General features: G+C 46.0%; 1 protein-coding gene across 4 annotated transcripts in view; it reads left to right on the top strand.

Annotated features, from left to right (window-relative positions):
• Positions 1-11,999, top strand: part of nemy (cytochrome b561 family member no extended memory) — a 162,127-nt gene extending 150,128 nt beyond the window's left edge. For all 4 annotated transcript variants that reach the window (XM_084594657.1, XM_084594655.1, XM_084594656.1 and 1 more), the window contains 4 exons: positions 6,892-7,178; positions 8,150-8,355; positions 9,287-9,456; positions 10,804-11,999. In XM_084594657.1, coding sequence (XP_084450783.1) covers positions 6,892-7,178; positions 8,150-8,355; positions 9,287-9,456; positions 10,804-10,957 — 817 coding nt within the window. In that variant the 3' untranslated portion in view covers positions 10,958-11,999. The remainder of the gene's footprint in view (positions 1-6,891; positions 7,179-8,149; positions 8,356-9,286; positions 9,457-10,803) is intronic.
• Positions 12,000-12,390: the final 391 nt, after the last annotated feature.

Genomic DNA, 12,390 nt, shown 5'->3' with positions numbered 1-12,390 from the left:
CGCGTCGGTCCGCCTAAGATTGAATATAATCCTAGGTCATAGCAATTTTTTTTCTTCTCAGCAGGTCTTGACCCGAGCATTCCGTATTCCATTGTAGAGCCTCGGACGAGACGCCAGTTCCGCATGCGGGCGGGGCCGCGAGCTGTGGTACTCGCTCAAGGCCACAGCTCAGTGAGCGGCAAACCCAGCCGCCTGGCGCGATGTAAAAAGAAGGCATCGGGGCGTCTTCGCGTTCTTCGGGGCGCACACGCGAAAGGGCGAATCAGAGCGACTCGTGTATCCGATTGTCCGCCCCGTGCAGCAGCGCCGGTTGCAGCACAAGTTGCCCGCGCGTTGCTAAGCGCACCGACCCTGTTCTCCGCTCACGTTGGTTCTGAGCAATGGCCACAGCACTGCCGATTTTTCCTCACTCCTCCCCCTCCCTTTCCAACATTTCTACCGCGCACGCTCTTTTCGAGCGAAACTAGGAAATTGCCTCGTGGGCGCAGTCAGCGAGGCATACCGAGGTGGGGGTGCCCTGATGATGCAATTGTTGCGCGACCTTGGAAAAGCTTCTTAGCGCGGATGCTCCAGATACGACGGGGTTTAGGCTGGACGCACTCAGTTTTTGTCGTTACAGCATTTCAGCCACATGATTCTTGTCTTTGTTCTGCGCTTTTTCTTCATCCTTTCGATTTTTGTCACCGCTGTTCGGGGGGAGTTTTCGCGAGTAAGACCAAGTAAATGAAGTGATAAATGATACCCAGAAGAGCACAGAAAATTTTTTTCACCCCTACCTCTTTAGGAGCTCGTATAGTATGAGCAAAGTTGGTGCTAAATCTGCCCTATGTCGCAGGAACGCGCCGATATATACCGCTCTATTTTTATTTTTTGCTAGCCTGTTCCTGTTTCCTCGAAAACGTTTGTGTCGCCGCTCCGGTGTTTGCACTTCGTGTTTTTTTTTTTTTTTTCCTTGACCGTGAAACACCGACGTTTAAACAAGTACGAATGCGAAATTACAAAGCGCGGAGAGAAAAAAATTTAAGCGGCGGTTATTGCCGAGAAAATTGTATTTGGAAATAGAATATGTTTTCGCCAATTTAAATAAACTGTGGACGTCAAAATCGTAAGATTTCGTTATGTCGAAGGGAACGGAGGCGGTTCCGTGCTGTAAAACCTGTTTCGGCCCGCCCCAGCTTACTATATCGAAAACGCAAACTGGCACCTACGATTCATTTTCTGAGGTTTTATAGCGTACAATAGCTTCGCTTTCAGTGTAATTAGTTGTGTTTTCATTAGTGAGCAGTAACCTATCGATACAGGCCAGCTTCAATTTGTCCTCGATATCAAGTTTAAACAGCTGGAAGAGGAGGGTCTGCTTCATATGTTTAAACCCGCACAGCTTTCCAAGAAAAAAGGCCATGTGAAACACCTACAGCAAATGTATACATGTCTACAGTGCGTCATTTAAGGATTTTTTTTTTCTTATGTTGGGGAGATGGTTCATGTATAGTGTTCATTACCGTCAACGTAGTGGCTGGTGGGTCAACGTAGTGGCTGGTGGCACATGGGATGGGAAAGCATGGGGAAGTCGGGGATATTGAAAGGAGCAAGTCTGGCACTCTGATACACGAGCGCTATTCTTGGTCGATAATAATGTTGAAGATATTCACGCTTGTTTTTTTTTTTTTTTTTAAATTAGGAACATCTAAACAAAAAATTCTTTTTTGCTCGTAAGAGTGCGCGCGCACACGCACTCACTCACTCACTCACGCAGGCATACACATACATACACACGTGCATATATATATATATATGTATGTATGTATGTATGTATATATGTATGTATGTATGTATATATGTATGTATGTATGTATGTATATATGTATATATGTATGTATGTATGTATGTATATATGTATATATGTATATATGTATGTATGTATGTATATATGTATATATGTATGTATGTATGTATATATGTATATATGTATGTATGTATGTATGTATGTATGTATGTATGTATGTATATATGTATGTATGTATGTATATATGTATGTATGTATATGTATGTATGTATGTATGTGTATATATATATATGTATATATTGACGTTCAGGCTGTATCTTCTTTCTTATGTTCGACTGAGAACCTAGGACCTTCACTGCGGAATATTATACAAGCAGGCTGTAAGCACGGCGGTGGCCTTTCCGCTTCCACGAGCCCGAAATTTTATGCTACCCACAAAATGCGCAATCTTGTACAAGTTCTGCATTTGTGCGGGCGACTTCCGGCTCGTTTCACTCCTTACTGGAGGTAAATATTAGGGGTGTGCGAATAGTACTTTTTCCAAACCGAATCGAATACGAATAGTGCACTCTTGCTATCGAATCGAATACGAATAATGTAGCTAAAAAGCGAATCGAATACGAATCGAATAGTGAAAGCAGCGAATCGAATACGAATCGAATAGTGAAAGCAGCAAATCGAATACGGATCGAATACTCTGCAAGTTATGTTCATATCATTTGTACGTTGATTACAAAACATTAAAAAGTGTCTGAAATTCAAATTTATTCAAAATGCTGTTTGATATATAGTTCACAACAATGTACAGCTGCGTCAACCTTGACTACAGGCGAGATAAAGTCTAAATATTTAAAAGCAAAAAGATTGCACAGAGCCATAAGTAAAAGAAAATAGCACTCAGTAAAGTCAAGTGGAGTTGGCAGGAGTTAATAAAATTACTAGATGCAACTTGGCTAGAAGTACAGCCTGGCACTACTAGAATGCACAATTAGAAATTAAGTACTGCCAACATGGCATCAGTCAAACAACATCACATCAACTAAGACAAGACTTTCTCAGACTAGTCATCTAAAATTTTAAAAATGCTTGACTAGATTAAGGCTCTAACACTGCGGGGAAATCACACAGAAAATGAAGATGCATGTCTAGATTAATCTGCAGTTTTTATTTGAGCCTTTAATGACTAGGACTGAAACTTGTTGCAACAGTTATGAGAAACGACCATTCACAAAGATAAAATTTGATATCCCAAAAGGCGGAACATTAGGAGTAGTGCAGATGCAGTGAAACAAAGCGCATTTCACAAATATTTAAATGAGTGTATGGAACACTGGGCATGTTGCAATGGCAGCACTATACGTAAAAAAAGTGTTTTAACAAAATAAAGGCAGTCTTGTGCATCATAATGTAACTAGGGATATTCACCAACAAATGGTTCTGGACTGTAAAATTGCACAGCAGGTCTGTTGGGAAACGTTATGGAAGCTTCGACTGCACTGAGTTGCCGTGCAAGAAAACAAGGTGCTCCACACTGTCCGATGAAAGTGATTCCCGCCGACAAGTTACTGTGTTGGAGCAAGTTGAGAAGAGTCTCTCGCTTGCCACCTTAGTAGCCAGAATGGCAAGGTACTTTCTGGCCATGGTTGCAAGAGCTCCATACTTGATTTTTCCTTCTGTTTGCCACCACTGAAATGGACTGCTGTCACGAGGCAACACAGGGGCCTGAAGATAGTTGGACATTTCTTGCATCAAAGAGCAAGGGTTTTCATTGTGTTTTGATGATACCAAAGTATTCAACACTCCCCAAACGGATGACTGCTCTCCTCTCCAATCCATCTGCTCCTGTGCAGAAGTTTCTTGCGAGCCCAACTGTGACAGCCTTGACTCTTCCTGTTCCTGAAGTACTGAATACAAGAGGGACCGCATGTGCCCCTTTTCTTGCTGGTCGCTGCAGACATCCTTGAAACGAGGGTTATTCGAAAAGTATTCGCAAATTTTCGAATAATTTTCTAAGATATTCGAACTGTTTCGAATAATTTTCAATTTTCACTATTTGATTCGTTTAACGAATCGAATATTATGATATTCGATTCGATATTCGAAAATTTCGAATATTCGCACACCCCTAGTAAATATACATACAAGGTGCCCCGTCTAAGCTGGATCAAGATAAAAAAAAAGCATTCTTCCGAGCTGCAGTCAAGTTAATGTTGTCAGGATTTATCTAAAGCTTCCATTTACTTGAAACGATATTAACATTTAAATATGGCTTTAAACGCTACAGGCGTGAATACGAAAGTTGTCGAGTGGCAAGAAACGATGGTGATGCTTTCGACGAGTAGCGTAGCCGCTTCTGTTCGTCGCGGATGTAGTAGTGCAAAGTTGTCAGCATTGTTTAAGCGGTCATATGCAGGCTCGGGACATCCACTTCGAAGTGAAATAAGCGACTTCCTCTGCCCAGCCTGCGAGAAGGGATTGAGCCTTTTCAGATTTGACAAGTGAAATCGTTGCATGCATCTCAGTAGTCGCACAGTAGTCGGGCACAGTAGTCGGGCGTCTTACCACTGCACCACCCCGGCGGGGTCGAAATTACTCCGTGTGTTATATAGACTATAGTTTTGGTAGAGGGTGGATGGGGCTGTAGCGGACCTGGTTGGTCAGACCATGAGTCAGCCTATCCGCCTCTTCGTTCCCAGAGTTTCCAGAGTGTGCAGGAACCCATAACCTCCGCGAGTCTATTTCGGTCGCAACCTTCCAGGATTTCGGCGGCTGCCGCACTCATGGAACACTTGTTATAATATCAGATGACTCTTTTTGGATGGCTATTGAATGTGGCTATTGATTTTGTGGAGCTGATCCACAGTGGCAGAAGACGCACTTGCCATCTCTTCTGCCACTGTGGATGAGCTGACTTCCGCTAAGTCCAGGACCTTGTGGTCTGACCCACGTATGACAGAGGCAAAATAGTAATTCTGATTTATTTTTGCGATGTCTACATTGGCCGATGGAGGGTTTCCTTGATATTCATTTTCCATGGATGTCCCACCGTGCCGTCGGTGCTGCATGCTTTTTGGGGAGGCGTTTTGTCTCGATATGTGGCCTGATTGGATGCGGAATTTGTACTCTTTGGTCCGGTTGGAAACCTGGGATCAGATAGCCTTTCCAGAGCTCTCGAATTAAAAAAAAAAGAAAAAAAAATACCCCGCGACTGCGCCGCGAATTACACTGTCATCCGCGACATGGTAAAACGCCACAAATTTCGCGCCTTCTGCGCTGCTCACCACGAAGCTTCGCCTTTTTTTTTTTTTTTTTCGAGGTGAGCTTCGAGCTTTTGCGGTGCGTCGGCTGCAGCCGCATGCGCTCATCTTGGAGCTAGCAGCGAAACGAAGCTCTGCATGGACATCGCAAGAGGCGTGAATTTAGAAGCGATTGACCAAGTCCCTGATGAGGAAGCTGTAATCGCGGCGCATTTCGGCTCAGTCATGTGATATATTTAAGCTTGGCGGGCATTTTTTTTTTTCGCCTAGAAAGGGCTACGCGAAGGCTACCTCGTTGGTAGAGAAACCTGGTTTAGACCATTTTCGTGGCACTCGGCAACTCTCTCGTATTCGCTTCTCTCGGAAGAACGCTTTCTTTATCTTGGATCTATCGGGATACCATGGTAGAATAATTTTGCTCCCCTGCCGAGACCATCCAACGTCAGTCTTTGATATAATTTGTCCTCGGACGCCTCTGCGTTAATAAACACCTCTCATCATCAACCCTTCCGGCTTTAAGTCGTGATGACGGCCGATTTAGCCTATATTTATGTCAAACGGAAAATAGGTCAGCTAGTATATAGTTCGCTTTTCACTTATATATGCAGTCGCATCTTCCCCATCATGTGTAAGGCCACCCGACATAGGTGTGAAGTCCCGATTTAACCAAACCATACGAACGTATCTTGCAGTGGCGTGTGTCTCGTGATCAAAATGTCTCGGTGAGTTCGATTCCCATCTGAAAGGTGCTGAATGTATAGTACTGCCCACGTCAGCTCCAGCCATATCGAGCCATAACATGCGGTTCCGTGACGTCACACAGCCCGCCGACCAATCAGTGCCATATATGACCTGCCATCTACAACCTGCCAGAGGCATGCTTGTGAAGACGACCGTAGAAACAATTGGTGACATGCGGGAGCGCGAGGTATGCCTAAACGTGCCCAAGGCGCACAAGCCGACTTTACCTTGGTAAGGGCTCAGGTCGAGCGCCCTTGCCAAGATGTACCACACCAACTAACCCGAGAAGCGATTACTGAACTCCTAGCTGTAATTGAACCATTGAGCAATGTCCGATCACGCGGCCGTGGTCCGATGGCCCCTATGTAATACCCTCCCTCGGAGGGCCTTTAGGGGTAACCTCAATAAAGACATTTGGCCGCAAAGTGATGGACGGTTCGTGTGTGTATATATATATATATATATATATATATATATATATATATATATTGATACTGCACGCCCCTACGGTGCCTAAGCAGGTGGATATACAGAAAACATTTGCATTAGTATTTACCCCGTGACACGTTTGGAAAACATGAACCTGAAACATGAACACACGTTGTCCGGAAGGAGCCCCACTCAGTACATGAAATTCCGAAGTATCTGCATCCGTGCATTCCGAAGTATCTGCATTGTGCATTTGTGCGCGCGTGCGCAAAGATGCACGACGCTGTGGCGTATTATGCCCTGTAGTAACAAAATAAGCTCTCACTGGCAGGGCACTTCAACCCTCGTCACATTGCACCTCATCTTTCTTGGGGTTATTGCTGCTCTGTTGGTCTAAACGCATGCAGAGCAAACTATATCCCAAGCAGCCCGCGTTTCTGTAGCCCATCCGTCCAGCTCTAATCGTGGGCATAGCAGCGGAATATCGAGGTAGTATAGTACACTAAACTGCACGCTTGTAATGAGATGGAACGGTTCTTTGAAAACTTGCTCGCATTGTGGGCGCTCTGAGGTGTACTTCTGTACAGAGCGGGAGAAATCCTACAGCTGCAACTTGCCGAATTCGTTAAAATAGGTTCGGTGACTAACCGGATGTCCTGCCTGTGGCTCGCTTCGCAGAAAGCAGCAGCAGCAGTCGGCCAGCAACGGTCAGCGTAGCGGCGGCGGCGAGGCCGGAGGTGCTGGCGCGGCGGCCTCCAGGGCTGCCACGGAGTCTGCGGCCATGAAGGCGCTTTTCTACCTGCTGCTCTTCCTGGCCGAGGTGTTGCTGTTCGGCACCATCACGCTGCTCATCTACTGGATCTTCAACTACCAGGGTGGCGTCGCGTGGGCCAACGACATCAAGAAGCAGTTCAACCTGCATTACATCCTCATGACCGGTGGATTCATCTTTCTCAACGGGCACGGTGCGCATTGCAGACAAAGTTCTTTGACAATGGCACAGGAAGTTAACTTAGCCATGTATTATGGCGGGGGTGGCCTGACGCCCGGATATAATACTTAGACCCGAGTCTGAGGCCCCTTCATACGAGGTCGTTACTGCACGCGGTTCTTTGTGAAGTGCATACAGTTTATAAAGGTTCCCTGCCACGTCAGGTTGTCATTGAGCTCATTACTAGTATACGTGCCTGTTTTTGCAGGCATTGAGTTCACAATGTCCCGATGGTCATGCAACTACGGACTTGTGTCCGCATTATGTAGGCTCTCCTACAGAATAGATGCCTCGTACATAGAAGCACAATGCGCAGCCAGAGCTATATATGCTTGGCACTGACCTTAACAAAGTGCCGCGCTGCGGCCTGTCTCTGCGTACAACATTGCGCAACGGCCAGGCAGTGATAGCGGATTAAAATGTCACACAGCGAAGCCATTACTAACGGTCCTGTTGTATTTAAGTCAGTTACATAGTGATGAGCATTCAGCTACATCGGTTCGTGGTCCTGAAAATAAGTGACGAGGGCCTTCTGGAAAACGGAAATTCATTCCGTTAGCATAAAGCTAACCATAAAAAGAACGCGATTAGATGGCGAGTCGTGTTTCGAAGCAACGTCGACAGGAGGCACGCTGACTTAGTCGTAACTGCAAGAAAGGCGCGGCGTCGGCGAAAAGCTCACACACAATTCGGGGATCGCTCGAGTCTGCGCTTCTGTATCCAACTCGGATAGGCATAGTAACCTTATTTGGGCGTCACGCCACAATCGACAAATTAAAGCAGGCGTTGAATTTTATGATATACATATATACAGAATGACTTAATTGTTACTCGTCGATCATTCGGTTAGTCAAACTTGTATCTTCTGTATGATAACATCAGTTCTTGAGCTATACACGAGCACGTACCATCGGTCTCAAGTGGTGGCGTTTTCCGTCTCTGCAGCGATGCTGGTGTACCGCAGCTTCACGTGCTGCAAGAAGATCTATAACAAGCTTCTGCACACCATATTCTTCGTGCTGTCCATATCGGCCATCACAATCGGCATAGTGTCCGCCTTCATGGCGCACAACTCCAGTGCCGACCCTAAGCACTTCTACAGCTTGCACTCCTGGATCGGCCTCGGAACCATGGGACTCTTCGCATTGCAGGTAACGCGCGCAGTCCGTTCACTAGCGATATACTAGCTTACCGTGATCCGCGATCCGCCACCGTGACTCTCTACAGCGCGTGGGCGGGGCGCTCAAGCTGATTGGTCCCGACGCGGTAGGTCTATGTGCCGACATCGGCTTTACCGACATCCAGTATGTGGCGCCATCTATAGGCGTCTAGGGATCTGGGCATGCGCAGTGGAACGCGCGGTGGCGGATCACTGTAGCGGATCGCGGATCACGGTAAGCTAAAACTCTCTACGGGCGTGTCAGCTCCGGTCATTTTATGTGTAAAGACAGCAAATTCCTTCGCTACGGTTACGTACGGACACATATATTATAGCTTGAATCGTACACTGTGAAAAAAAAAAAAAAAGAAATCACTCCAGAGGAAAAGTGTCATCTAACAAAACTGCGGAAAAGTTCGGAAGGTGTTGTGTCAGCAACAGATCTTGAACAGGCGATGGTCAGCAATATATTGATCACCCTCGCAACAAGGCTTCGAGCGCCATCCCGCAATACTTCGATCCTCATGCATGCGTGGGTGTGTTTGGTTCTCGGCGAATACATTTGGGCATAGACAGCATAAAGTTTTTTCTCGAGACTTTGTGACCAGGCCTGCACGAAACCGGCATTTTCCCACTCGCCGCGTGTACGCGATCCGCGGCCATCGCTGCACCCTTCTCTGTTCGCTCTGTTGACGAAGGCGGCGCGGCGCGGAGGCCAACGTACCTCACAATTTAATGAAGTTAGTGTTGATAGCAAGATTAGGACTCGCGTAATAAGAGGTGGCTAGCTTGGAAACACTCTCTAGGAGTGCGACGCGAACATATGCGAAGGACGCTATAGGCCTAGCGATAGGGAGGACCACGTGGCTACAAGGAAGCGTGGCACTTTCGCGAGTGCATCTCATCTTCGCATGTCGTCGCAGTTCATCGTGGGATTCGTGTCGTTCCTGGTGCTGCTGTGCTGCGACAAGGCCACCGTCACCTACCGGCAACGCCTGGTGCCCATCCACACAAACTTTGGCCTCATCATCTTCAGCACGGCGGCAGCTGCCTGCGTCACGGGCCTCATGCAAACAGCCAAGAGCCGATTCAAGTGAGTGCGCGTACCGCCCAACATTTCTGCTTCGCTTCCTCACTACGTGCGTACCGAACCTGCATGGGCGGAGGCGGCGTTTTGTCCGATAAGTAGCCTCCAGAACGATGGCCATCTAGCAAGCCAAGGGACCACCAATATGTTAAGTTGATAAAGTTTTGCAACCCAGTTTGATAGCACAAGAGCCCCGTTGGAGCGGAGAGCTGGCGTTAGCTTTTTTACACTTGACACCTGTCACCTGTCAGTACTGGTACATGGAAGAGTCAGCTGTGACCTGCCATGATTGGTAGGTGAGAGAGGAATCCCGCATCCCTTTACTAGGAGAGAGGATGCACAGGAAGGTGGCTGTCACGAAAAGAACTCCCTCAGCCCTTCCTAAAATGATTTTGTAAATGTTATGACTTGTGGTTCTTATGCTGCCACATTGTCATAGCTAATGGTAACTATCCTCCGTTTTTAATGTCTGCCTTCTCTTTATAAATGACACTTTGACCGCAGATTATCTCAAGCGGCCAAACTCCCCTCTTTATCTTCCCCACTCTGCAGAAAAACGGTGTGAGAAAGCTGTGCAGCACTTGGATGGTTTATTAGAATGCATGCAACGAATGTACAGTGTTGTCCAATCCTAGTGTGAACACGCGACTAGGCGGTTGCTCTCTTCAAAGCTTAATTGCATTTGACCTGGCCGCGCGTTGATTCTAAGTGGCAGGCCACGCGACACATTGCCTTCAGGTCCCTCTGTGCCTGGACCATTGCTTCGATATGCCGCTGTGTAGACACAATGGCACTTTAAAGAGAGTGGCCGCCTACTCGCGCATTTGCACTAAGATTGGACCACACTGTATAGTATACTAATACCCTTAATTTCTAGGTAAAGTGGCCTTTACTCCATCCTTGTGGCTCCTTAGAATTCTCACTAAACTGGCTTTTTACCCGAAAATGCACCCTCTCAAAAACGTTTTTCAGTGTACAAGGCTGAAGATACCTTACAAAAATTAGTACATATTCAGTGTTTATTTCAAAGGGGTATGTTGGGTTAACTGCTGACCTTATATATTTTTTGACTCATTATTTATGAATCCATGGCCCCAGAATAGAAGCCACACAAATAGCTTGATGGAGTGGACAGCTTCATACGTGTATTTGACATATGCTCTGAAAGCAAGAGTTAAATATGTAGCAGCTCTTTTGTGGCCGTTTGTGCATTGTGAAAATTAAGGCACAATGCCACTTAAGTGTATGTATTCATACAGTTAACAGTTATCTGATGGTTTCGCACTACTAGTTCACTGCTTCTCGTCTCAACGGCCAGAATGGCTGCTGACTCTCTCTGCATTTCTATTCCAGTGGTGCCAATGGAGCACCAAACTACCCAGACCTCCCGGAGCAAGGAATCTTTGTGAACACCATTGCCATTGCCATCATTGCACTGACAATCCTTCTTCCACTGCTGGTTAGAAACAACCTGCGTGGTGGACAGACTGTGCTCTCCATCAATTAGTGTGCAGCAGGGTGATTTGCGGCAAAGGTGTTTAGCGACTCTGCTGGAAAATGATCTTTTTTTTCCTTTTTGCGAGGCTTCTGAGAGGGTAAACAACTACAGGACCAAGATGGCCACCGAGCAATGATGCTGTCATTGTCTCGAGCACAAAGCAGGCATACACCCCGAGGCCTCCCAGGAATAAAACTGTCAGATGCAAAGAAAGATCAGTTTTTAGCACTATTGTCGCGGGTACGACAGAACAATTCCTCTTTTTATTTCCACGTCTGGGAGTCCGGGGCGGGGAAAGTAGTTATGCTGCTGTACTTGTGCATGTTTTGCTTGGAACAGACCTCCACGTTATGTTTGATATTTGTCCATTGTGGTCGTGGCTTGTTCAATTTTTTTAAACTTACTCAGAGCATCATGGGATGGGAGGGGTTTTTGCCTGTCAGTGCTGTTTTTCCAATACGTTTTAACTTCTGTAAAGTAAATTTAGGCCGAACTGCATTTCAAGCCACCTTGTTGTACCCCATAGTTAAATTAGTACTTTGCAGACATTTCACATAACTGCCATCAGGAAAACTTCCCATTTCCTGACTTGCCCAGATTTTTTTTTGTGAACACCCGGCAGCCACTTTTTTTTTATTCACTTCATATGTGTAAACATGCTCTCATAATGCTCATCTTACCTTAGTAATGTTTACGACTGAAAACTACGCGTGGTGAGACTTGCGTTTGGGGCAGGCCTGCAGTGGTACGATACTTTGTGTCGATTTCTGTTTGTTTTTGGCGGCAGGTGTGATTCAGCCAACTCAAAAGCAGGGCCCATGGCTAGCTGCCCCAAACGCAGGTTTCTTCTTTTCTTTTACTTTTTGTCATGGTGTAGCAGTATTTGGTTCTGATATCATGAAACCATCCACACTGCACTTGCTGAAACCTAAAAACATATCCCCGTCTAGGGAATCTTTGCTTAATGCAAGGCTGTTCTCCTGGGCACCTGTTTGTTTGAACCAAGTGCAAGAAATGTAATAAACAGACTTGAATACAAAGTTGAAACAGATATGTGCTTTTCTTGAATTTCTTGGCTCCCACCATCAGCAGGTGTGCTCTAAATGGTAATGCTTGAACAAAGGCACATAAATAAAAAAATAAAAAAATCTTGTGCAACCTTTGTAAAGTGTGCCTAGCTCATAGATTGCTGTTGAACCGTACAGAAGGCTACTTAAAAGCCAATTTGTAACGAAATTTTACTTTGGCTATAGAGCCTGTTAATGTAAATGGCGAGACCTAATACGATAATCATACAGTGAAACCAAATTGTCCATGTTGGCGGCTGGCATCTGTTTGTGGCGCCGTCAGTTCATGTGATCGGCATTTGTGCCCTTTGCGATACCTGAACATAATGCGTGCTTACTTTCTGTGGTTTCTAGAAGCAGCAATAAGTCTCTAAA

The sequence above is a fragment of the Amblyomma maculatum genome, chromosome 2, assembly GCF_055883805.1.
Source record: "Amblyomma maculatum isolate TAMU_Amacu chromosome 2, ASM5588380v1, whole genome shotgun sequence".
In the NCBI taxonomy this organism is placed as follows: domain Eukaryota; kingdom Metazoa; phylum Arthropoda; class Arachnida; order Ixodida; family Ixodidae; genus Amblyomma; species Amblyomma maculatum.
Note: the sequence above shows the minus strand (reverse complement) of the source record. Positions and strands in the feature narration are given on the sequence as shown.